Source organism: Urtica dioica, chromosome 6 (assembly GCF_054948205.1).
Source record: "Urtica dioica subsp. dioica isolate 48M chromosome 6, U.dioica_male_clone48M_v1_H2, whole genome shotgun sequence".
Lineage (NCBI taxonomy): Eukaryota > Viridiplantae > Streptophyta > Magnoliopsida > Rosales > Urticaceae > Urtica > Urtica dioica.
In genome coordinates this window covers 1,092,775-1,118,191 of record NC_142761.1, presented here as the reverse complement: position 1 = coordinate 1,118,191, position 25,417 = coordinate 1,092,775, and the positions used below count along the sequence as shown (strand labels likewise).

Sequence of the window (25,417 nt, the reverse complement as noted above, 5' to 3'; positions counted from 1 at the left end):
CCAAATCCAGCTTATAAATATTCCAAATAGAATCGTATATATATCTACATAATAATAATGTATATTACACGCGCGATAAAAAAAATAATATGTAATCAAGTAATAAAATGATTCAAAAGTTGATTATTAGAGTCAAAGTAGTGTTTAATGCTTACTTCGTAGTATAAACACGTACAACCAAGTAAGATTTATTTTAGTTTTGAATTTGATAGACTGACCCGGATTTAAATTGATTCAGTGTTCAAGCTTTATTTCTCCACATTATATATATAAAGCTAGAATCATTCGACGCTAAATTAGCCCCCTTTCAAAATTTAATATATCAATAAAATAAATATTTTGGACATCAATTACTTAATAATCTAGTCTTGGATAAATCCGATCACGCATGAAATATAATCCACACAGCTAATTATTTTGAACTATATATATTAAAAAAAAAAGTAATTTGAACATATCATTTCTCTAAACGAAAGCCAACTTCATTAAATGTAAGTCATTAATTTATAATCCACGTTTCATGTCACCTTAGCTATGTGTGTCAAGTCAAAATGGACACTAACAAAAATAATAATAATAATATTAACTATCATACTACAACCTCATTCAAAAAGCAAACTATCATTCATTCAAGTGAATGTCAATATAGATGATAGATACACTCTCAAAATAAGAGCTCAAGCGTTGCATATATAATGTAATACACACACACATGCAAAAGCAAAGCAATCGTATATATATATATATATATATATGTATATATAATGACACGCGTGAAAAAAAAAACATGCTATCTTAATCACACACCAACACGCAAACACATACATATTTACTTGCACACAATATTTTCCCTCAAAAGCATAGCCCTCCAAAGGAAAAGGCCAATCTCTATCAAAAGCTAAAAACAAAGAACCCAAAAATACAATAAACAAATTATTATTTAATCATTAACATCTCTGAGTTGTTCTAAATCTTTTTTTCTCCTTCCCTTCTCTCTTTGGCTCGGAGAGCAAAGCCCTAAAAGCCAAAAAGCGAGAGAAAAGCATCTCTGGCTCTCTCTCTAGTCTAGTCTCTCTTCTTACTCTTTTGTTTTAGGTAGGGTTTCTTTTTTTCCCTTGGATTTTGAGCTAGTATTTATTTGTATATATATATATATATATATATATTCTTCTCTATATTATAGAGTATAGAGAGATATGGCTGACTTGTGGTGGGTTTTGGTACGATATCAAAAAATAAAAGCTCAAAATACCTCTTCAGGCTAGACAATTTTTTGACAACTATAGAGAAAAAAATGCTTTTTATTTTTCTAATAGTATTTTTTATCGTAATAGAGAAAAGTTATCCGAGAGAATATACGGTCTCAGTGTGTTACACTTACTTTAGCTGGCTCTCTCACTGCTTTCCTTGCAGTGATTAATTAATTAATTAATTAATTTAATTTTTCTAAAGGACGAGAATAAAAGGTTTATTCTTTGGATGGAATATTATCCTTTGCTTATATCCATATATTATCCGTTCAATATTTAGGGATAAAATTCATACCTAATTTCGCTTGCTAGCTAGCACCACGAAATAAACAGTTTTTTTTTTTTTTTTTTTTTTTTTTTTGTCACGTTGCATTTTTTTACGACTAAGATAAATGTTTTCGTTTCTTCATTTAATCGTACAACTTTTTAGTGACAGATGACAAGAATGAAACTTTTTATCACCATGCTCATGTTTGATGTAACAAAACATTTTAATCAATAAATTCTCTCGAAAGAAGTTGATAAAAGATGCTTTATCTTCATTTTCTATGTCTAATGAAAAAAATTAAAGAAATATTATTTGACACAAATTAAGTGCTAATTGAGATAAATAAAAGACTGCTCTCAGATGTATGATATATTAATTCAATTCAAACTACAGACTGATTAAATAATGAAGTATAAAAACGAACATGGACGGTTGACAAGTGTCAAGTTCAAAATAGTGGAACCTAATAAAAGTACAGTTAATTAAACCCACGAAATGAATGAAACTAATTAACCTTATGCTCATGTTTAATGGAACAAAACAATTAAATCTCATGGATTCAGAAAGAAGGTGACAAAAGATGATATATATACCTTTATTTTCCATGTCTCATGAAAAAATAAGGAATTATTATCTGTCACAAATTAAGTGCTAATTGAGATAAAAAAAAAAGACTTTCAAATACGGTACATTATGGAATTATTATTTGTTACAAATCAAGTCCTAGTTAGATAAAAGACCCCTAAACATGGTTGCATTAATTCCATCTATAAATTGATTACATAATGAAGTATGAAAACATACATATGCTCTTTATGAGTGTCAAGTTCAAAATAGCGGAAGTTCCAAATAGAAATACAATCAGTTAAACAAAAAAAAAAAAAAAAACACACACACACAAAAAAAACTCTTTTAGAAAAGACATTTGTAATCGATGGACATTTTCAAATGTCTGAGACTAGAACACCCATGTAAATTATATAGAAGATGATTTCTAATGTACCAAAATCAAGTTTTAACGTCTATGTGGAAAATGAGTATAAATTTAAGAATCCACAATAAGTATAAATTTCCAATATTTTTTTTTTGTTATTGACTTTGTTATAAGTTTGAACACAGAGTTTCATGGAATATTGACAAAAAACTTCAGCCTAAGATTTTGATATATGACTAAAACAATAAGAAAAAAAAACCGTATAAGAAAACAATTGTATATACCATAACTTAGATTTAAACTAATAATTTATATCTTGAATATATAAATAATAATTAATCCAACCAACCAAATGAAATCTTAGCAAAATACTTTTTTTTTTCCAAGTTTTTTCGTTAGTATCAATTTTAACATTAAGTTATAATCAAGGGATAGCTAGTTTGACCGATAGATGTTGATATAATGCAATAATAAACCTATTTCATAATATTTAAAAGTGCCACGGCCAAAGGTGTGGAATCCAATTAATCTGGGCTATTATTTAGCTGGCTATAAATAATACATGCATAATTAGTCAATATGGATAAAGTGGAAAATGACCAAATATCGAAATATGGTCCATGATATATATAATATATATATATGCCGACTGTTAAATAATTTTTGTAAAATTTGGTATATTTGAGTTTGATTGTAATTGATGACATTAATGACTTAAACATAGACGATTTAAAATTGTCAAAACCTTAGGAGTATAATATAATTATAGTTATTGAAGTGGTTAAATTTTATTTTTGAGCATCATTTAATTGGTTATTTAAATTTAATCTCAGTTTATTTATAACCAAGTGTTTTCTTTAAAACTAATTAATCAGTTAATTTTAACCTGAATAAATCTCATTAATCAAGTTTTAATAGATTTAAAAAAAATGAAGTTTTAATATAGAATCTTACACTTATATGCAGTTTTGATAAGAATATAACAAGATTAATATATAAATTCAGTTAAGTGATGCTGATTGTTACCAATTCCACCGGGAAAATGTTAAGGCTTACAAGATTATACTTTGCAACAAAACATTTTTAGTACATTCCATAATCAAATAAAGCAAAACCAAATTTATATATTATTATTTTGTTTATCGTTCAAGTACCAAATAGGTAAATTTTCCCACTTTACATATAGTTTTAGCACTTTTACTCCTTTTTAACACTCAAATTATTACGGTCTATAACTAACTAGGAAGAATTTAGGTAACTGAAAAGCCAGAGATAAAATAAATCCATAGGACCATCCAATAAATGGACTGACGAAAAAGAAAAAAATAAATAGCACAGCAAATTGTCAAATTTTAATATTTTTTGTGCTCTCTCTCTCTCAAACACACATACACACACAGACAGACACACAAAAAAACAAAAATTATATGATTTATTGAATATCTATCTCAGAATTGCGCGTTTCCGTACAGTTTAAATAGATTATAAATAGGATATTGCAAGAGATATGGTAAAAGTAAAGGTAAAAGTAAAACAGTGAATTCGGACACACAAAATTGGAGTAAAAAAAAAAAAGGTAGAGAGAGAAAGAGATGCTTCCCGGGGGTTAGTTATGTGAGCTGGATCCACTCTTTCAGCCCACTGTCCCACTCTAAATTTCATTTCTGAATTTTTAAATGAATTTAATAGTGTGACACGAAAAATAAATAAACTATTTTTTTTATTACAGTAATAAATAAAAACAAAAGCAGAGTAATTGAGCTTGAACTTGAAGAAGCAGAGAGAGAGAGAGGAAACAAAGTACAAAGAAGCCACAGTTTGGTTTTCTTCAACTCCAAAACTCTCCCCCAAAAAAAAAAACAAAGATAAGAAGCCCATATTTTATCTTTTTTATTTTTATTTTTTTGGGTTATATATAAAAAGAGGGGTTTCTGATTTTGATTACAAAACACAATCTCAAAAAAAAAAAAATCTTCCTTCATATTCTAGTCTGGCGAAACCTGAGCTGTGTTCGTTGAATTTTATAATAAGCCCTCAAAATATCATCATCATAATCATCTCAAAATCAATCAATCAGAAGAACAAGAAGAAAGAAGAGCATGTATGTAATTCCCTTTCATTTGTTATTTTTCATAAAATTTCAATTCACTGTATCTACTACTTCTTTCCAAATCCACCACAATAGTCTTATAAAAAAAAAAGTCTCTCTTTTATTTTGTTTTCATTTTTTTTTTCTTTCAAGGAGATAAGAATCTGAGCAAGAGAGAGAGAGAGAGAAGATCGATGACGACTTCGAGTTCATGGAGACCGAATTCAAACGACGTCGTTCCGGATCAGTTTCCGGTGGGACTGAGAGTCCTCGTCGTCGACGACGATCCGACGTGTCTCATGATCCTGGAAAAGATGCTTCGAACTTGCCTTTACGACGGTAAATCCTCCGAATTTTATTCCTCTTCTCGTTCCTTATCGAGAAATTTGGGGATTTTGTCAAATCAGTAGAGAAAATTCTCACTAGGTTTTGAAATTGAAACGACTGAGAGCCAGAAGATTGAAAAGCTGTGTTTATAACCATATGATTTGCATAGCAGATTCAAAAACCCCCAAATCTGGTGTTGTTGTTTTTTTTGCAGTGACGAAGAGTAACAGAGCAGAGCACGCACTGAGTTTGCTGAGAGAGAAGAAGAGCGGTTTCGACATCGTGATTAGCGATGTTCACATGCCTGACATGGATGGATTCAGGCTTCTCGAGCACATTGGCCTCGAAATGGACCTACCTGTAATCAGTGAGTACCGGAATTCTTTCGCCAACTTAACACAATCCGATCATAAATTATTTGGGTATATTCGGAACCTGGAAATAAAATTGAGGTACTCGAGGAATTTTTTTTTATACCAAGGAATTGATTTTATTTTTACCTGACCTCCGTGTAATCTTTAACAAAGTTAACGCAATCCGATCATAAAATTATTTGGGTATGTACGGAACCTGGAAATAAAAATCCGGGTATTTGAGGGATTTTTTTAATACTACCAAGGAATTGGTGTTATAAGTGAGTACTAGTATTAAGTTATTAACTAATGAACAATCAGGGGAAATGAAATAGAATTCGTTGTATTTTTACTCGGATCAGTTTTCGGATTAAGGAAAATTCGAGGGAAAATTTATAACGGCTATAATCCGTTATAAATGATAATCCTAGCAGATTCGCGCGTTTTGGGGGGTATTTTGTTTTCCTTAACTTACTAAGGAATTACCAATCAAAACATCAAAAGTGAATGGGGAAAGAAAATTCGCGCCGATTCGCACGTGTGGGGATTTCACACGTGCGAATCTCTTCGGAGAATTTTGATTTTCCCATGCAATTTTCCCGAGTGAGTACTAGATTTTGTTTACAAATTAGCACTCGATCATTAAGGGTTTGTTTGAAAGTAGAAAATCCAAGTGAATTTTCAAAATAATAAAAAAAAGGACCCATTTTAAATCAAAGGACTCCCATTCTCGTTACCTTGAAATTTTCCTCACAAAAAAATAAAATGCATGGAAAATTAACGTAGTTTTTCGATTTAAAAGCATTCACATTCTCTTTCCCTCGAAATTTTCTCGACTTCCAAACCCTAAACGGAAATTTTCATTTTCCATCGTAAATTCAAGATTAAAAAAACAAAATGTAAATAAAAGTGACGGAATATCATTTTTCTCGAAAAAAAAAAAACAATGTGAAAAACGAAATAAATCCAAGCAGATTCCAAACACAACATAGAATTTCGATTCATCCATCGTAAAATCAGGGCTCCGAAAAATCATTATGTTCACAACCCTAATCAATCAAAACCCAAACCGGGATTTCATTTCCCTAACTAAAATATATATAAAAAAAAAAAAAAAAAAAAACGGAAGCATGATGACGATGACGATGCAGTGATGTCGGCGGACGATGGGAAGAACGTGGTGATGAAAGGGGTGACCCACGGGGCGTGCGACTATCTGATAAAGCCGGTGAGGATCGAGGCTCTGAAGAACATTTGGCAGCACGTCGTGAGGAAGAAGAAGAAGGAGTATCGGGACACAGAGCAGTCCGGGAGCGTCGACGAGGGAAAACCCTCCGACGGAAACGCCAACGGAAACGACGACTACTCTTCCTCGGCTAACGAGTGGAAGACGTCGTCCTCCAAGAAGAGGAAGGACGACGAAGAAGAAGCCGACGACAGCTCTGCCCTCAAAAAGCCACGCGTCGTCTGGTCCGTCGAGCTCCACCAGCAATTCGTCGCAGCCGTCAACCAGCTCGGCATCGACAGTACGTTCTCTTTTCTCTCCTTCTCTTTTTTTTTTAATTTGTTATAACAATAATTTGTTTACCCATTTTTGTCCAAGTATGATCTCTCTGTTTGACCTACTACAATATGGTTTCCTTCGTCTAGTTTTGCATCAAGGAAAATTACTATGTAGCTTGAATTTGGGAATATATGGTGAAAGGAAAGTCGTAGAGATAATTGCATAACTTTGAAACTCGACTTTTATTTTATTTTTCCCACAGTTAGTGTCGAAATATAAAAAAAAAAAAAATATAGAAGAGAGAATTAACATGTACTAAATATTTCAATTTTCCTATCTTGCATTTACGTCCCTTTTTTTTTCCCCTTGTTTGATTTCAATTTCGGATACTTTTTTATTCTTCGAATTTACTGAATATAGAATTATGAGCGAAAATCCTGGTTTTTTGGTGCAGAAGCGGTTCCGAAGAAGATCCTGGAGCTGATGAACGTCCCGGGACTCACCAGAGAAAACGTCGCTAGCCATCTTCAGGTACTAATATATCATCAAACGATTTCAACTCTTTCTAGTACCAAAAACAAGAATAATTTAAAAAAAAAAAACTCGGGTCTCGACAGAAATACCGGCTGTACCTGCGTCGTCTGAGCGGGCAACACCAGACGGGCCTCGGCGGCGGGTCTTTCATGGGCCCACAAGACTCGGGCTTTATGGGCCCAATGTCGTCCCTGAACGGGCTCGACCTCCAAACCCTGGCCCAACTCCCGGCCCAGAGCCTCGCCACGCTCCAAGCCGCCGGGCTCGCCAGGTCATCGTCCTCGTCATCGGTCCAGTCCCCGGCCATCAAGCTCGACCAGAGAAACCTCTTCAGCTTCGAGAACCCGAAGCTCAGGTTCGGCGGCGGAGAACCCCAAATCCAAATCCAAATCCAACAACAGCCACAGAACAACAACGGGTCAAAGCCCGTGGTCAACTTGCTCCACGGGATCCCGACCAGCATCGGCGTGGGCCACCACGGTCAACAGCCGAGAGTCAACCAGAGGGGAAATGGGTACAGCAACCCGGGCGTCGGCGGCGGGGTGTTGACTTTCCCGGGGGTCAACCAGGAGTTGACCGGGAACGGGTTTCCTCTGGCGAGCGCTCCGAGCGTGGTGTCCAAAGGAGGACCGTCGCCGGGTTTCGTTCCGAGCTACGACATTTTCAACGAGCTGAGTCAGCACCAGCAACAACAAGGCAAGCCCGGCGGCGATTGGGATATCGGGCTTCCCTTTGACTCCTCGCAGCAACAGTCAAACGGCGGTGGAACGTTGGACTTGGTCCACCAGGGCTTCTCTTCCGGTCAACGGAACGTTCCGAGGAACGGTCAACCGGCCAAGGCTGCGATGTACCACAACAACCCGTTGTTGTTGGGGGGCCCGCAGAGCCTGAGCTCCGTCATCGACCACGGTTCGGTGAGAGTCAAGACCGAGAGAGCCCCCGATTTGGCCAACGAGACCGGAAGCTTCTATTCCGATCAGTACGGCCAGGAAGATCTCATGAGCGCGCTTCTCAAACAGGTCCGCTTTTTTTAAAAGAATATTAAGTCCCATTCTAATCTTTTATTAGTTGATTTTTAGTCCCTCAGACAGGTCCGGCTTTTATCATAGACCGAAAAAATCTATTCAGTGTTTTGGGTGTGGATTAGTTATCAAGTTCATTTTTTTTAACTTGTTCATGTATTTGTTTTTTCTTCAGCAAGAAGGCATTGCACCGACCGAAAATCAGTTTGATTTCGACGGGTATTCCATGGACAACATTCCCGTGTAGTAAACAGAAAAAAAGAAGATTAAAAAAAGCGATTTTTCGGCTTTCGGGTGTATATATAGTTTGTTGTAACAGATTTGATAAGAACTTGATTCTTCAGACTAAGAAGACAGACAACAGGAAGAAAAAAAAAATGAAATTCTTGATTGTGCTCTTTGCCCCGAGCGAGCATACACAGATTTCGATTTGGAGGCATCGAAGAAAGAAAGCCGAGGCTGAAGTTTCATTATACATGGTGATATGCAAAGGCTTTTTGGCTCAGCTTTGCTGGTATTTTATTACTGAAAACCAAGCAGCTATTTTATCTGGGTTGTTAGTGACTATTTTATTTTTTGGTTCGTACACTTACTAGGGGGTTTGATGATACATTTGCAGATTTTTTTTGGTACCTTATATATTTATTCTCTTTCTAGTTGTTTAGGAGCTTTCTAACTCTAATAACACATGAAAGTTTGTCTTTATTTTCCTTGCCAATTTGTTTTTGGAAGTGACTTTTGATGTAAATATTTGGTATTGGATTTGCTCTGAGGCATAAGTCTGAGAGTATTCTTTTCTTACCATGTCTTGTTGTCATGTACTTAGTATTCGTTCTCATTCAGGTTTTTTTTTTTTTTTTTTTTTTTTTTGGCTTCGTTCTTGTACTAATATGTTTGTCTTCGTGTTAGCTTTCAAAATTTTGTCATCTAGTTTATAAGGAGAAATTCGCAAAATATCATTTTTATGAGTGAATGCACAAAGAAATGGATTATAATTTACTAAAAAACTCCACCAAAAAAAAAAAATATGAATTAAAATAACATAAGACAAATCTCGCGGACATGTGAAAAGACCACGTCTTGAGCACTACGAAGTGTTTGAATTTGTGTGAGCACATAATGGAAAATGACCACACTTAGAGAGAAGAACAAGTCCATAAATATAAATAAATTAACGAAACCAAATAATCCCAACTACCATTTAGAAAGGACATGGTCCCATGTCTGAAATTCTAGTCATCAATCAAATTGCAAGGATTATATACTAGCATATAAAATGAACAATGTTTATACACGACAGCATGAAATTATATACTAATTCACTAGTATACATATTTATATATTGATTAATCAAATCCGTTTCCAAAACAGAAACTAGTAACAAATCAAAAACACCACCAAAAAAAAAAAAAAAAAAAAAAAAAAAAAAAAAAAAAATCAGAAAAATCACAACCATTTGTGTTTCTCCTCTCTAAAAAAAAAGAATTAAAAAATGAGAACTAACAAAAAAAAAAAAGACCAAATTAGTCAATTAACATGGATCACAACAAAAGCATGAATAAGAAAGGGACGAGGAAGAGTAACCCCCAAGAAACGGGTCTCACGGAAACGGCTCGGTTTGTGGGCAAAACGGAGGGAATCGCACACTCTTCGCCGTTGAAGTAGACTTTGGTCGGAAACCCGTCTCCGTCGACGACGTTGATCCCGGGAGTCTGTTTTTTGGTGAAGGAGATGACGGACTGCTGTTTTCCGGGGACGCGTGGGTCCCGCAGAGGGTTGGCTCCGTCGGCCTCGGCCACGAGGTAGTTGAGACCCGGGAGACCCTCCATGAACAGCGTGTCGTTTTTGCCTCCTTTCCCGTCGGCCGCGATGGCCGTGCCGTTGAAAGAGTACATCTTCTCGAACCCCGCAACGGCTTTTCCCATCTCCGCCGCCGCAAACCAGTCCGCGTAGTTCTCGTCGTCCCAGTTGAACAGTGTCACTCTCGCCGACCATCCCTGAAATTTTCCGAAAAAAAAAATTTATGTTTGGAGATATTGAAAATGATCCATCTAAGTTTTGTGGGAGTGAAACTTTGGTCCATGAACTAGCGTTTTTTTTTTTTTTTTTTTTTTGGGAGCATAATGATCCTTAAAAACTAGAGATTTTCTAGCATCACATATATATAACCATGAAATAATCGGTTAAAATTAACTTTTTTTTACCAAAACGAATGGTTAAAATGTAAAAATTAATCGACCGGTTAATATTAAACGGTTAAAATGCCCACCTGCAGTCCCCAATTAGATTTTCCCAGTGCCGATAATGCCACGGCTTCACAGATTTTATTCATTTGTTTGAGGGGAAAAAAAAATAATTGAGTAACTAAGCCATCAAAATTCGGAGAAAATGACGTGGCATTCCCTTTATGCCCTTGTAGTAGTCCGATGATTATTTGCAACTATTAATATCTTCCCGACTATGTTGATAAAACTGATCAAAGATTGGAGAAAATGATGTGCCATAGTTTTGGACATTTTTAGTATTCCCTTTATACCCTTGATGTCTGATGATTATTTATAATTATTAACTAATATTTACAACTACTAATATCTTTCCGACTTTGTTGATAAAATATCATATGGTTATTTACTTAAAATTTATCAAAAGTCTGCAGAACTTGAGTTTTCATATGACTATATATATACATATCTGAAAGAGGTCCAAAAAAAGTTATAATACCAATAAATGGAAGTGACTATTTACCTAAAGATTTACGAAACGTTGGCTATATAGCAATGTCAAACTGTAAATATGGCTTTTTACTCGATGGATCCTTTTTAGTATTTCCTTTATGCCATTGTAGTCAGATGATTATTTATAGCCATTAACGAATATTTGCAACTAATAACACCTTTCCGACTTTGCTGATAAAATCTCGTGACTATTTACTTAAAAGAGTATATATATATCGGAAAGGGGTCCAAAATACCTTGGAGTAGTCGGAGACGAGGTGCCAGTTGAGGGTGACCCCGCAGTTGTCGGCGCACGGCATGGGGTTCGGGACGGCCCTCTTCTTGATGGCGGCCCACGCCAGCGTCTTCGCCGTCCGGTTCGCGAACGGCACCAGCAGCGCCTCCGCCGGCAGCAGCACCGCCGCCGCCGACGCGCTGCAGCTCCGCTCCTCCGCCCCCCCGCACCCGCACGCGCACGTCCCGCACGGCACCACCGAGTCGTTGTAGAACGCCGAGAACGAAACACAACACTTCTTCACCGCCGACCTCGTCGCATTACACACGACTTGCCAGCTGGCGACCGCGGTGGAGTTGACCTCGACCCCGCTCGAGTGCGGGCTCTCGCTCGGGCCCACCCTCACGGGGGGCCCGCATTTATAACCCGGGTTGAGCTTCGTCCCGACGATCCGCCAGTTCTGGGGCGGGACGAGGACGGAGCGGTTCAGATCCGGCGGCATTTTGAAGACCTCGAGCTGGAACGCCGAGATCGAGCTTTTTCCCGAGTCCATCTGCGGGGGCAAGATCGTCCCGTTTCGGCAGCAGTAGGGTTTCAGGCCGAGCTTGGTGTCGTTGAAGCGGGTCAACGGGAGGTCCTCGATCGTGGGCCTTCGGAGGCAGTTGAGGACGGTCGAGAAGTCGAGGCTCGTGTAGTGCTGGCCTTGCTCGCCGAAGATGCAGTCGGACGAGTCGACGATCGAGGGATAAGCGCCGATCATGTTGTTGATGAACTCGCCGGCCATCCAGTCCCAGCTGAGGTGCCAGTTGTCGAGCCGACCCAGCGGGCTGTGGTTCTCGATCGTCACTTGGGCCCAGTAGCTCGAGTCGTAGGTTCGGATCACGTCGTACATCATCGTTAGATCGCCCGTACGCCTCGGCAAGAACTCCTCGTCCGTCGTCACGTTCGATTTGAAATTCGGGTCCTCTACGCAACACACTTCCATTCTGCTCTTCCCTGAAAGAAAAAAAGAACACATTTTTATTTCATTATTATTATTATTATTATTACTAACCAAAGATCAAAGCTTTCTCGAATGTGTCTTCAAATATTGTGAAAAAGATTGAATCTTTTGGGTTCTGAATCCAATATGTACATACATGGAACACAAGATTGATTCCGATTGGATTCAATCGAAATCAATGTGGGTTCAATTTCAATCAAAGATCAAAACTTTATCAAATACATTTCCCAAATACTATTGAAAACATCAAACTTTTTTCAATCACAAATCCAATTCCAAACGCGCAGATATGTATGTGAATATATAGCGCACATAATTCGGATTGGTGTAAAAAAAAAAAAAAAATGGAATGCCGTTTCAAATTCTATCACAGTCAGTCAACCCAGTTGTTTTTTTTTTCACTAAAACTCAACCTAATCAAAGATCAAAACTTTCTCCCAAAAAAAAAATTAAAATCAAAATTGTGCAAACTCATGCTTTTTGAGGTTTACTGAAATTTCGGATGCATAATCACCAAAAAAAAAAAAAAAAAAAAAGAAAAAAAAAGAGAGAACTGACCTTGCATAGTGGGCTTGGGACAAAGAAAGCCATCGTTGACCAAAGAGATATTGGTGGGCATAGGAATCGCAGGAGGCTTAACACCGAACTGAACTCCGACGAACTCGATCCTCAAACCCATCTGATCCAAATCCCCGGCGGTCTGCACCGCCGTCTTCAGATCGCTGGTCGGAAAGCCGGCGAGCACCGTCCCGTTCCAGACCTCGGCCGGAAAGCTCTCTCCGTCGGAGAGCACGGCGTCGGAGGCGGAGTTGAGCCTCGCTCGGTGCTGGAACCCCACGAAGGCCCGCCATTGCTTGAGCTCGTCCAAGCCGTTGTTGAGGATCTCCAGCGTTGACTCGAATCGGTACGGTTGGTCCTTCGGGTCGGAGATCAGGAGGTTCGGCGGAATTCGGGTGGTCTTGGTGTGCGTGTACGCCAGGAATATTCCGTTGCAGAGGTCCGACGACGGTGCCGGAGCCGGAGCTAGGTCCTCCACCGCCGGCGGAGATGGCGGCGTGGGTTGGGATGAGGAGAGAGAGAGAAAGAGAAAGAAATAGAGAGATAAATGGAAGCTCTTCATTGTTATTGTGTTTGTTTGTGGGAACGAATGAAGAAAGTTTTGAGTTTTGAATTTTGTAGAGAGAGAGAGAGAGAGAGAGTTGTGCTTGTAATGTGACTATGTTACAATTTTTTTATGTTGTTTAAATTTTTTTTAGAGCGAGAGAAACGCGTTTGAACTTTGAAGTCGTGTATTGGTGCTACTATTGTCTTTTTTTTTTTTTTAATGTGTCATTTTTAATACTATTGCAAGAAAGACAGCTTACGAGAAGCTGTAAGAAAGAGGTAATAGACGCTTTCTTTGTGTTTTGTTTATTTATTTATTTGTATTTTAGATATGATATCGTATGTAATATGTTGTTGATAATCGCTTATGTGGTTTTTAATTATGATTTGTAATAAAGATAGACATAGTGGGAAGATGTTTATTTGGGTTGATTTTGACCTCAAATTTTCGATTGAGTTTATAAGTATGTTAGCGACTAATTTGTTACTAAATCACATGAAACTTGTTAATCGATATTTACTTAATACATACCTTCTTATAAGAGGAGAATTTATCTTCTTTCAGCTTAATATAGTTGTATTAAATCATGTAATTTTGGTCAATAGTATAACATGCGTTTAAACTGCTAATACATCATGTAATTTTGATCGATAGTTACATTAAAAAAAATAGAAAATAACTAATTTGATGACGTAGCAAGTGATAATAGGAACATAAATCAATCGATTTGATGAAGTGGAAATTTGGTTAATAATATGAGTGGATAATTTTCAATTATTAATCAACGTTGGTTAATATACAATTTTAATGTTTAAAAAAAAAACCTATGAAACAACAATACCCTAAAATGTATAATACTTTATTTTAATATTTAAACACTATCTTTCAGTTAATTTAATTTTCGATTTGATTACAAATTAATGAATAATTGAAATTTAAAAAAAAAAAAATTATAATTTAACTGTTTGGACATCCTTTCCCTTTTTTTCTAGCTACATTTTCCCCCTCTTATGACCTCTATTTTTCTTTTTTGCCCACCATCACCATGTTTTTCCAACAAAATTTCTCGTGCTCGGACCCGAGATCGTCATTTCTCATATGTGGGTTTCATTTTAGGTCGGTGTGGCACTCGCACTGGCAGCAAGACTTACCCTCTCCTGAGGAGTCTGTGGTGATTTGGTGAGTCCCGACAACTTTTGACTTCAAGTTCCTCTCCGCTGGATTTGCAAAATCTTTGGCGTTTTGTTCAACAATTCATCTTCAATGTTGTTCTCCATAGTCCGTAAATGAGTCCCTTGCGAAGGTCTCGAAGATGATTTTATCATTTTTAGGAGGTTTTGTTCGAGTTTTGTGTTAGTCTTTTGACGGTCCAGACGTTTGAATGTCTAGCATTTTTATGCTACTTTTTTTATGAAAATTTTGTGATTAAAAAATGTAGAATTTGTGATGGAATTAAACATGGTTAGCCAAGTTTAACTACTTTTTTATTTTATTTTGTCTAAAAGGTGCTTAAAAAGTATAAAATATAATTAACTAAACCATATAATATTTGTCAATTACATTTTAGCAAACACTTGGTTTATAATTAAACCACAAAAAATTATACTCTTGCATTATGTCAAGGTTCATGAAGTAATATTTGATCACTGATTTCTTATAAATTGTAGTTCACATACGATAAATTAATAGCCGATTTTATACATCATGCGAGTAGTTATACGGTACTTATACCCTTCGAGGAGCAAATCTCACTCAAAAGTCAAAACTATGTCAAACAAATTTGTCTTGATGTGTAATTAAATTTATTTATCGCAAATGCCCCCCTAAGATTTTTTTTATGAAATTTTGTAATATGTTTTTTTTTTCATTTTAACCCAAACTTGGAAGACTTTTTTACAATATGCCATTTCTGAAGTCTTTATTTCATATTTACCTACTTAATTTGAAGGTTTGCCTCCCCTGTGTGCATACATGTTTTTTATTATAATTATTTTATATAATTAAGTCTAAAAACAATCTTCTCCTCGCCCATTTTTTACCTAGATATTCTCATCTACGTATTATTTCTGTAATCTTAGATCATTTGCTGATTGACAATTCATCCATTGAGAATGCCACTTAGGTATCTAGAATTGAGTTTTAAAAAGACTTTCTTGTTAATCTTTTTTTCTTTTTAATTTTTTATTACCGGAATCAAAGGAACGGAAGACTACAGAGAAAATGAAAGATTGTGAATGGGAAATAAAATAATATTTTAAATTGCTTCAAATGAGAAGTTTCGTCTCGAACTCTCGATCTCTCTAATACTATTATATTATTATTATTGTAATTATTAATTTATTATAAGTGGAACTCGTCCTCTTCTTTAATTTGAACAAGTATTACAAAGCACATTCTTTTTATCTTTTTTTTTTCTTTTTCTTTTCTTCTCTTTTTCGAGAAACGACTGAGAAGGATGTATTTGGGGGAACCATAGTGGCATAGCGCATGGTTGCAATAATGGTGCTAAAAGGGCTTATATATGATTATTATATCTGATTAAATTAAATTAACAGACGAAATATTCACGTACTTTGAATATCATACACGATGTTTTCTTTTATTTATAATTAAAATGATTCTTTAACGGAAACATACTTAAATTACAAAAAGGAAAATCTTTGATAAAATATTAATTGATTAATGTATTAGTTAGTTGAGATATCTATTATATACGATTCTGTTAACATTGTTTCGTCAATGAAGAATTGATCTCGTTCATAAGAATATATTTGTATTCTCTTTTTTATCGTCTTCTTTCTCGTTCAATATCAAACACTATATCATGGTATAACTTTTGGCGACCAAACCTCGACATCAAATCATTCGTCTACACCCAAGGACGAAGCTAAAAATTCAAGTTAGTGGGGGCTAATATGCAAAAAAAAGTTGAGAGATGATTAATTTATAAATATTTGGGGTAAATTTAAAAAAAAATTAAAAACTGTTAAAAAAGTGCAATTTTTTTTTAAGGGGGGGCTGAGCACAATGTGGCTTCGTGCCTGTCTACAGACTACACTAATATTATTTATTACATCCAAGCCACAGAGATAGAGTGAAGAAGAAGAGAAAAAGAAAAATTTGAAACAAAACTGTATCGAGAATGAAAAATCTTACAAAACTTAGCTGAAGAAATCAGTTTTATATAGTATGAACAAACCAAAATTGATTCGTCCAACTAAGCAATACAAAGGGAAAATAAAAACTTAACATGTGTATTAAAGAAAGCCAACAAGGCTAATACACGCTAAGACAAAAAAAAAAACAAAAAACAAACAAACAAACCACCTAAGTATCCAAACTAAAAGGCCATTATAGCCAATATCAACTTAATACTCCCCCTCAAGCCTTGACGTACAAATTCTTGAGTGGAAGCTTGGCTAAAATCGATCTTAAACTGGAGCTGGTAAAGGCTTTGTAAACACATCCGCCAACTGATGATGAGTTCTGATGGGCGAAAGCTTAACATTTCCCAGCTTCAAATGTTGCAGAACGAAATGCAAATCAAGTTGTCCATTCGGACATCCGTGATTCCACGTCTGCAATGAAGAAGTAGAACAATAACATAAGCCGAGTCCAGGTAAAGATTTAATATATCTGAGAAGATGATGCGCGGCTTGCAGATGTGGAGCTCTAAGCTGACTCGCGAATTTACTCAAATTATGCACCACATAAGTGATGTATGGCCTTGAAATAGTCAAGTACAAGAGCCTTCCAATAAGACTTCTGTAATGCGTGGCATCAGGCAATAAATCTCCTTCCATGCTGAACAAGGCATGTTGTGGATTCATTGAAATATAAACAGGCTTAGACTCCAAGAAATCATACTCCTCTTGGAGTTGTAGAGCATACTGATGATGATTGACTACAATCCCTGCAGAGGACTTCGTGATCTCAAGTCCTAGGAAATACTTGAGTCGAACGAGATCTTTCAACTTGAAGTTCTGCATGAAGAGTTTCACATCATGAATGGGTGTGATTGATAGACCTGCAATGATAATGTCATCCACATACAACAGAATAGCAACAAAGGTGTCACCATGACCCCTTGTACATAAAGAAAAAGAATAGTCTGACTTAGATTGCAAGAAACCCGCAGAAATAATGGATTCTGTAAATTTCCATTGTCTCGAGGCTTGCTTTAAGCCATATATAGATTTATGTAACTTGCAAACAATCCTGGTATTAGCTTGCTTAAACTCCCCTTGGGTAGTATATTTCTAGGGAGATCCATATACACTTCCTCGAATAAGTCTCCTTTAAGAAAAACATTATTTATATATATCGAGTTATGCCAGATGCCAACGCTGCGATGCCGCAATAGCAAGTAAGAGTTCGACAACAACTAACTTAGCCACATGAGAAAAAGTGTCAATAAAAAATTGACACCTTCTTTTTTGTTATACTCTTTGGCAACAAGCCGTACTTTGTGTTGTGATAAAGAACTGTCAGAATTGAATTTGTTGGTATAATCAACATGAATTTTATATCATAATTCATATGCTGTTAGATTAGATAAAAAGAGGAGATGGAGTACGATTGATCGAGAAAAAAGCGGTGAGAATACAATCTGATCGAAAATGAATAGGTAACTTGGACTGGAAGAAAAGAGCACGAGCCACACTCAGCGAATGTCGGTGCTTCCTTTCAACAATGGAGTTCTGTTGAGGCAAGAAAATTGGTGTATGATTAATAGCGCTCAATTTATCATATTTTGAAAAATAACAAATAATAACAATGTCAATATTCACTAATAGTTTTATAGAAACTTGAGTGGTACGGTGATACAAACATTTCGTTCCATGTTGTATTGTTCTATTTAGAGTTTGTAATGTTGAATGTAGACACCATGAGAAAAATAAAAATTAATAGCTATGCCACCACCGGTTAACTAAAATAATAAGAGTATGAATATTGCTTACTTGGTCACATGTAAAAAGTTTTACTCACATGTAACCGTGAACAATTCAAACTTTGGTCAATTGCAAAGATAACCCTATTCTTGTAATTAGAACACTACTAAATTTATTTTTCAACTCTGATACAGTAATAGGTTTAGATAATGAAATTTCTCATTTGTTTTTATTATTAACCTAAAATAATGAAGAAGAATAAAGAAGTTTAACTTTATGGAAAGATCGTCATGGTGTTCGCTTTTATTTGCTTTGTGGCAAAAAATGTATTCTAATGTTGCCAACGGTAGTATTTAAATCGATGTCCGCCCAAATATTTCAAAATATAGTCTTCTCATCTTGCATTATATGGGGCCAAGGTCGACTCTCTCTCTCAATTTGTATTGTATTTGTATTTTTATTTCATTATATGTAGTTGATAATATCACCAATTGACCCACTTTGAATTTTAATATTAAGAAATTAATTTTTTAATATGTTACAAAAAATTAGAAATTGAAAATAATTCCAAGCTATATATGAAAAAAATTATAATTTTGTATAATAATTTTTAAGGTTTGAATTTTGGCCCATCTTATATTTTATTTTTGATTTCTCCCCCTTCTATTTTAGTATAAAGGTATATGTATACAACTCTTGATCATGTGATTTTGCTATTTCGGGTTTTTTTTCAGTCAAAAGGCATGCATGAATTAGTCAATTAGTGAAAACACATAATTAAACAAATAAAATCAAAGCATAGCTGGTATGTTATGGTATGTCAAATGAGGTTATTGACTTACCGAAACACAGTTTTGAAAAAAAATCTACAATCCTTATTGGAAGAAGTATCTATTTGCAAGTTTAACACATTACGTGCTAACTTAAAACTTTCTAATCACGATCATTTTTCTTATTTCATATCTTTGATTTTTTTAATACTAGAATAAATAAATAAAATTGTTCCTTTTCACTTCTATTATCAAAATCATCACAAAATCTCGTAAATTAGTCATAAAATCTCGTTTATGACAAACTTGTCACAACATCGAGTATTTTATAACAAGATCAATAATAGAAGAAATTACAAAAATAACATTTTTATATAGGTGTAACATTTTCAAAATAACAGCTATTTTAAATCCTTTCAAAAATTAATTTTTTTTTTCAAACCAAAACCAATTATTTTCCTTATAAAATAAATTTTAAAATAAATAAAATAGAACTCTAAATACTAAACAAATCAAGAAAATTGACTATTTATAACTTATAAAAATTATTTTCGTAAGAACAATTTTAAGCCTGCTATAAGAAATTACCACAATATATAATAATAAATGTGTTTGAAAACATCTTTTTTTAAATCATTCAAGATAATAACATGCATGCCCAATTTCCACAAAACAATAGTTTCCCTATTCATAAAAATTTGTGGTATTTGAATCTTATGTCACAAATTGGCAATCCAATTGCAAATAAGTCACACCCAAAAATTTTAGAAAGTTTAGAGGAAGATAAAGTGATTTTTAATGAAGTATTGTAAAAATTCAGAAGACATGAAATAACTAATAAAAAGATTAAATGATGAGAGAGAGTAATTTGAAATTTGCACATGTGACACAAATGTAAATACGTGACACAGATGCAATTTTGACAACTTTGTAACACAAATGCAAAAACCCGACGAATTTGTGATATTGACGCAAATTTCCCTAATAATTTGGTGTATAGTAGAACCGTTGAACTAAAATATAGCCCGCTAAAAATTCACGTAAGCTGAAAAACAGAATATACAATATAGTAATGTTCAACTTCAAGAGCATATTGTGTAGCCCTTTTAAGGCAATGCCTTCTTATGAAGAAGAGTATTATGTAAGCCCACTAAGGCCCACTAGAAAGATTGTTGGTAGGCCTATTTTGCCAATAACTCACTTTCCAAAGCCCTCTTCTTCTTCCTCTTTGAATATCAATGTTTTATTTAGTATTATTATTTTATTTATAAAAGTATTTTGCTTCATTAAAAAATGTGAAGTTATTCAAAATCCATTTTATTTGTTTTGGGGTATGATTTTTATTTTATTTTAAAATTGTGATTTGCTTATCAATTATGGTGTCATTTTAAAATAAATAAATTGTGGTGTTTTTTTTTTTTTATATTGCATCCTTTAGTCTAAGCTACTTTCACATTTGGAAGTTGTAGATATAGAAAGGAGACATAAAATAATGCTAGTTAATATATAAAATAAGCAACATATACGTGAATAAGAACGTGGCTTAACAATGATTATATATGATCTTCATACGTTTAACGGCACTTAGAATAAGACATGTATACATGATAAAGACTGTACGTCTTAATCTTAATCCATTTAATTTTAACGAATATGTATGTGTATATAACGGTCATGTAAGTTGACCCGTGAACCATATCTGAACTAAAAATATTCATCTATACTTTATAAAATACCACAAAATATTTAAAACCAGAAGATTAGTGGAAGTAAACGTCGCTTTAAAGGCCATGTGGAATGAATATGTATAAAGAGAATAATGTATTGTGTATTTCAACTTTCAAGCCTTTTTCTACGGTGACAATAAAGAAGAGATGGACAAAAATATCATCAATAAAGTATAATAAATAGACAAAATATCACGACGTTAGTTTTTAGACATTTTTATCAATTGTTTTATGATCATATTGTCATAAGTTTGAATATTTTTATGACAATATCTTTAAATATTTTTTAATAATTTCACAACGTTGTCGAAAATAAATTTTGTGATAATTTTCTCTTTATCATTTTTATCATTGGTGATATTTCAAATCGATTTTTTTTTTTCATTTTTGTCTCTCTATTTTTTTTTATTCTTATTAGACTTCCAAGTTCAAGTTGGTGTCTGGTTTTATTGGCATTAACTGTTCGGTGGTTTAGTCTTTATTCATGTGGAATCACCATCAAATGTCATGTTTACATAAATGAGATCCAAATTAACCATTAGTAACATGAAACCATTTTAAGTTTTCGGAGTATGATTAGACAAATGAAATTATTTTAATGGTGATGATTTCAATTACTGAAAAGTAAAGTCACATGCAAGTGTTTTTATTTATACGTGATTTGATGTCTCTGCTTTAATGAAAGAATTAAAAAGTTTCAGCATGAAAATGAAAGCATATGCATGAAATTCCCGGCTGATCAACTAGGCAACAAAAACTCTTGTTGATTTTGATGGGATCTCTATATTATCTTTTATATTCACATATTTTATGCTTATTTAATCATTTAGTTTTTGAGTAACGTGTAAGGTATCAATAATACATAAAAAAAAACGTGATAAACTCGTTTTATTTTACGCTGGTAGAACATACTTTATACGTCGATTCAATTTTTTTTTTATTGAATATAAGCCCAATCACAATGCTTCGCATTATATGAAAATGACTTTGTTTAATGTTATTGAACACGGTTGCATCGATTTTCTTGTCATTGAAAGATAAACGACGTGAAATGTTTTTCAAATTTGGTTTTTTTAACGAGATGAATGTCTTTACATAAAATAGTGCATGGAACATATGTCTTACACTTAAAAAATATATATATTTTAAAATGATTTCTTATTAACAAAACAGAATTGATTTCAGCCTTACAAAGATTCCGAACAAAAGTCGGTACCTCATTCAACAATCAAATCAAATGCCTTAAAAATAACTCATGCATGTAATTACGTACAATATAGTGGTGAATCTCTATAAAAGTTCATCAGCAAAAAGAGCACACGTACAAGTTTTGAAAGTTTATACAAACCAATGTTCATAAATATAAAGGATAATTTGTGTCTCACACCAAGAGTATTGAATCAATTGTGTACATGATCATAAATTCCTTGTTAGGAATAAAGGGAAGGAAAAATAAAGGAATTCATTAAGAAGTGCATTATTGTGATTAATAATTAGAATAAATCAGCAGCACAAAAACCTCACATTTAATAGGTCCACATTTCTTTTACTAATTTCATCACTGAACAGCCTGGAATGTGCTCTGTCGGACGGTGATTCCCTTAAAACAAATTTTTTTTTTTTTCATTAAACAATAAAGACACGTATTTCAACTTTCAAGTCAAAAGCGAGCCATTCTCTTTGAAACCAAATTGGACTTTTTACTTTTATTTTTATAAAGAGTTCATCAAAGATATATGTTGATAAAAGGTAAAGACTTAAATTACAAAATTAGCGCAAAGAAAATTAACAAATTTTTACAATGAAAAAAAATGAAAATGGACCACAAACAATTATAAATGCAATAAAATAACATGTGAGTTACCAATTTATGTAAGTAATTTGTTATTATCAAATAATAAAAAAAAAATTACTTTCTCCTAAGTTGAAAATCTTTTAATGGTCGAGATCATCAGAGTTTTTCTATCTCAGATGAGGAGACGATACTGAAAATTAAAAACCCAAACTTAAAGCAGTTAGGGTTTTTTGGTAGACAACCAAATTGGACTTTTGGCAAATTAACTTAAAGCAGTTAGGGTTTTTTGGTAGACAACCAAATTGGACTTTTGGCAAATTAAAAATAATGCAATAAAATTTACAGGGTGAAATGTTTATATATATGTTCATTGAGGCCAACATTCGGTGACACATCTCAAAGTATATACTAGAAATGGAAATAACTAATGTTGGTTTGTAATGGACCAAAGCATTATATATATATATATATATATATATATATATATATATATATATATTTCTTGCATTAGCAAGAAAATTGTAAGTGCTTTGAATGCCAGCTTATTTTTAATTAAATATCAGAATTATGATATGTTATTGAAATTCATTAACTAAAAAAGAATTAATGATCAATTTTACATGCATTCACACATAATCATCAAGGATATTCACTAGCCATTTCTTTTTCACTAAAGCAAGATTCTCACATGGGAAAGTTGTAACAAAAAAAAATTAAGTGTAAAGTTGGCGAAAAGAAAGGGCATATAAATGTGCCACTTTGAACACTTATAATTATTATCTCTTATTATTACTATTGTTGATATTCAGTACAACCATATTATAAAGTAAAGCCAGGCTATATATACACTTTCACATTATGCAAATCAAAACAGAAGCAGCCAAGCCAAACAACACACATTACACCCACATAGAAACTTACGACCTCTTTTTTTTTTTTTTTTTTTTTTGGAAACTTACGTCTTCATTACGTCTAGTGCTTGCTTCTTCTTCTTCTTCTCATGCCACGTCACCACTCCTATCTACCAACGTTCTTATGCCACGTGTGAATGTTGGCTCAATTAGTCAACCGGTCAAACTCCGACGACTGTACATAAAAAAAATAATTAATATCACTTCACGCAATACTTACTTAACTCTCATTCCATAGCTTGTTTCGCATAGACAAACTTTCCGAAATTCCAAAAATACCCTCGATCACCACTTGACTACTTAGTATTTAGTGATCCAATTCCATTGTTAAAGTTTAAGTACATAGCTGAGTGAGTGTGTGTAAAAAAACGTGTCGGTGTTGAAAAGATCTATCATTTTTAGTGCCACTCTCATCTCTCTCTCTCTCTCTCTCTCTCTCTCTCTCTCTCTCACACACATATTTAGATTTAACCTACAAGAATAAAGATCAAAACTTTACTCTTTGTATTAAATTATCAAAAAAATACAAAATACAAAACCATACTATATATCTCTCTTCAAACATAAATTTCACATATTCAACACACATACTCTCTCACGCTCTCTCTCTCTCTCACTAAAAAAATGGAAAGATCTCAGAAAATCAATCCATGGCTCTTATCCCTCCTCCTCATCGCCGCCACCGCCACCGCCACCGTGGCACTCTCATCAGAAACAAAAACGACATCAACAACCGCCAAAACGACATCAAAATACCATGTCGATTGCACAATGTGCACATCTTGCGAAAACCCATGCCAACCCGACCCAACTCCCTATCCTCCTCCTCCGCCGCCGCCTTCTCCTCCTCCGGCCACCGGAATCTGCCCTCCTCCGCCGGAAAATCCGGGAACCTACATATACCCCTCTCCGCCGCCTCCAAAATCCGGCGGAAATTCCGGCGGCGGAGGAGGAGGAGGAGGAGGAGTGTACTACAACCCGCCGCCGAACGACAAAAGCTATCCGACTCCGCCGCCGCCGAATCCCATCGTTCCTTACTTTCCATTTTACTATTATAGCCCTCCTCCGCCGTCGGATAACGGCACCTCCGTCGGACACGTGTCGACTCCTCTTTTGATCGCTGGTTTCATTGCGTTTGTGAATTTCTGTTTGTTTTACTGAAAAAGTTAAAATAATTTTATATTAAAAAAAATTAGTAGAATAAATAAAGGTGGCAGATTGGCAGATCTAGAAGCGAAATCGGAGGAGGGATGAGAAAGAAAAGAGTGCAATTATCAAGAACGAAGCGAGAGCTTGTGGCTATTACGAGAATGCCCTTTGTCGCCGGGAATATTCAGGGGCATTTTGGGGAAATGATTCGGTGGTGCTGTGCAAATGCAATGCAAGTGTACTTTTTTTTTTCCTGTCTCTTTTTCTCCGTTTCGGTTCTTTATCTATCTTCGTATATTTCCTTATTTACGTTCAACGTTGTAGTTTGATCTTAATCTAATGATCTGTAATTGTAATTTTTTGACGATTTGTATCTAGTTTTTTTTTTTTTTTTTGCATATGAATTATTATTATTATTAAGGATAAACAAAAAAAAAAAAAAAGATAGAATTTAGTCTTATTTGCTTGGCTTCTTGTTTCAACTTTTCAATATTTAATATAATAGGATGATATGGAATTGTTTCTTCTTTTTCGTGATTCTTATCAATAATAGTTTGAAAAATCAAAATGCAATTTGTTTAAGCGAAAATCTCCGATTGTTACCTTTTTTTTCTTTCAAGGGATTGTTAGTTAGATAATGATCATATTCATATTTCATAATGATCCTTCGTTGTTTGTTTTTTTCCTTTTTTTGTTGTTGTTGATTGTGATTGATTTATTGTTAGGCATCAAAACGACAATAAATATTGGAGCGCATATATATAGGCAGAGAATGAGTCAGCAAGGCTTTAGTGGGCTCTATTATTGATGGGTCTCTTTCTCCTTAAAAGAAAGA

The 25,417-nt window shown here is 34.4% G+C and overlaps 3 protein-coding genes across 5 annotated transcripts; 2 read left to right on the top strand and 1 right to left on the bottom strand.

The window, feature by feature from the left end:
- The first annotated feature begins 4,193 nt into the window (after positions 1–4,193).
- Positions 4,194–9,085, top strand: LOC149392716 (two-component response regulator ARR2-like). 3 transcript variants are annotated; one of them, XM_089617554.1, is made up of 7 exons: positions 4,194–4,553; positions 4,703–4,880; positions 5,083–5,235; positions 6,373–6,747; positions 7,180–7,256; positions 7,343–8,278; positions 8,457–9,085. In XM_089617554.1, the coding sequence occupies exons 2-7, from the start codon at positions 4,736–4,738 to the stop codon at positions 8,526–8,528; spliced, it is 1,758 nt and encodes a 585-aa protein (XP_089473680.1). In that variant the 5' UTR covers positions 4,194–4,553; positions 4,703–4,735; the 3' UTR covers positions 8,529–9,085. The 3 variants fall into 3 exon arrangements, with proteins under 3 accessions (XP_089473680.1, XP_089473678.1, XP_089473679.1); XM_089617552.1 differs by having other exon boundaries at positions 4,695–4,880; XM_089617553.1 differs by having other exon boundaries at positions 4,194–4,557; positions 4,695–4,880.
- A 435-nt stretch (positions 9,086–9,520) lies between these two features.
- On the bottom strand, positions 9,521–13,447 carry LOC149392715 (COBRA-like protein 7). Its single transcript, XM_089617551.1, has 3 exons — positions 12,792–13,447; positions 11,253–12,226; positions 9,521–10,278 (listed from the first exon to the last, which is right to left on the bottom strand). The coding sequence occupies exons 1-3, from the start codon at positions 13,351–13,353 to the stop codon at positions 9,823–9,825; spliced, it is 1,992 nt and encodes a 663-aa protein (XP_089473677.1). The 5' UTR covers positions 13,354–13,447; the 3' UTR covers positions 9,521–9,822.
- Positions 13,448–23,944: 10,497 nt separating this feature from the next.
- LOC149392714 (uncharacterized) lies at positions 23,945–24,980 on the top strand. Its single transcript, XM_089617617.1, has one exon. The coding sequence runs from the start codon at positions 24,058–24,060 to the stop codon at positions 24,592–24,594; it is 537 nt and encodes a 178-aa protein (XP_089473743.1). The 5' UTR covers positions 23,945–24,057; the 3' UTR covers positions 24,595–24,980.
- The last annotated feature ends 437 nt before the right edge of the window (positions 24,981–25,417 follow it).

Coding starts and splice junctions, on each gene's coding strand:
- LOC149392715 (XM_089617551.1), bottom strand. CDS start 13,353: ATGAAGAGCTTCCATTTATCTCTCTATTTCTTTCTCTTTCTCTCTCTC. Junction 12,227..12,791: donor TCCCAAGCCCACTATGCAAG/GTCAGTTCTCTC, acceptor TTTTTCTTTCAG/GGAAGAGCAGAATGGAAGTG. Junction 10,279..11,252: donor TCGTCTCCGACTACTCCAAG/GTATTTTGGACC, acceptor GGAAAATTTCAG/GGATGGTCGGCGAGAGTGAC.
- LOC149392714 (XM_089617617.1), top strand. CDS start 24,058: ATGGAAAGATCTCAGAAAATCAATCCATGGCTCTTATCCCTCCTCCTC.
- LOC149392716 (XM_089617554.1), top strand. CDS start 4,736: ATGACGACTTCGAGTTCATGGAGACCGAATTCAAACGACGTCGTTCCG. Junction 6,748..7,179: donor CAACCAGCTCGGCATCGACA/GTACGTTCTCTT, acceptor TTTTTGGTGCAG/AAGCGGTTCCGAAGAAGATC. Junction 7,257..7,342: donor ACGTCGCTAGCCATCTTCAG/GTACTAATATAT, acceptor GGGTCTCGACAG/AAATACCGGCTGTACCTGCG.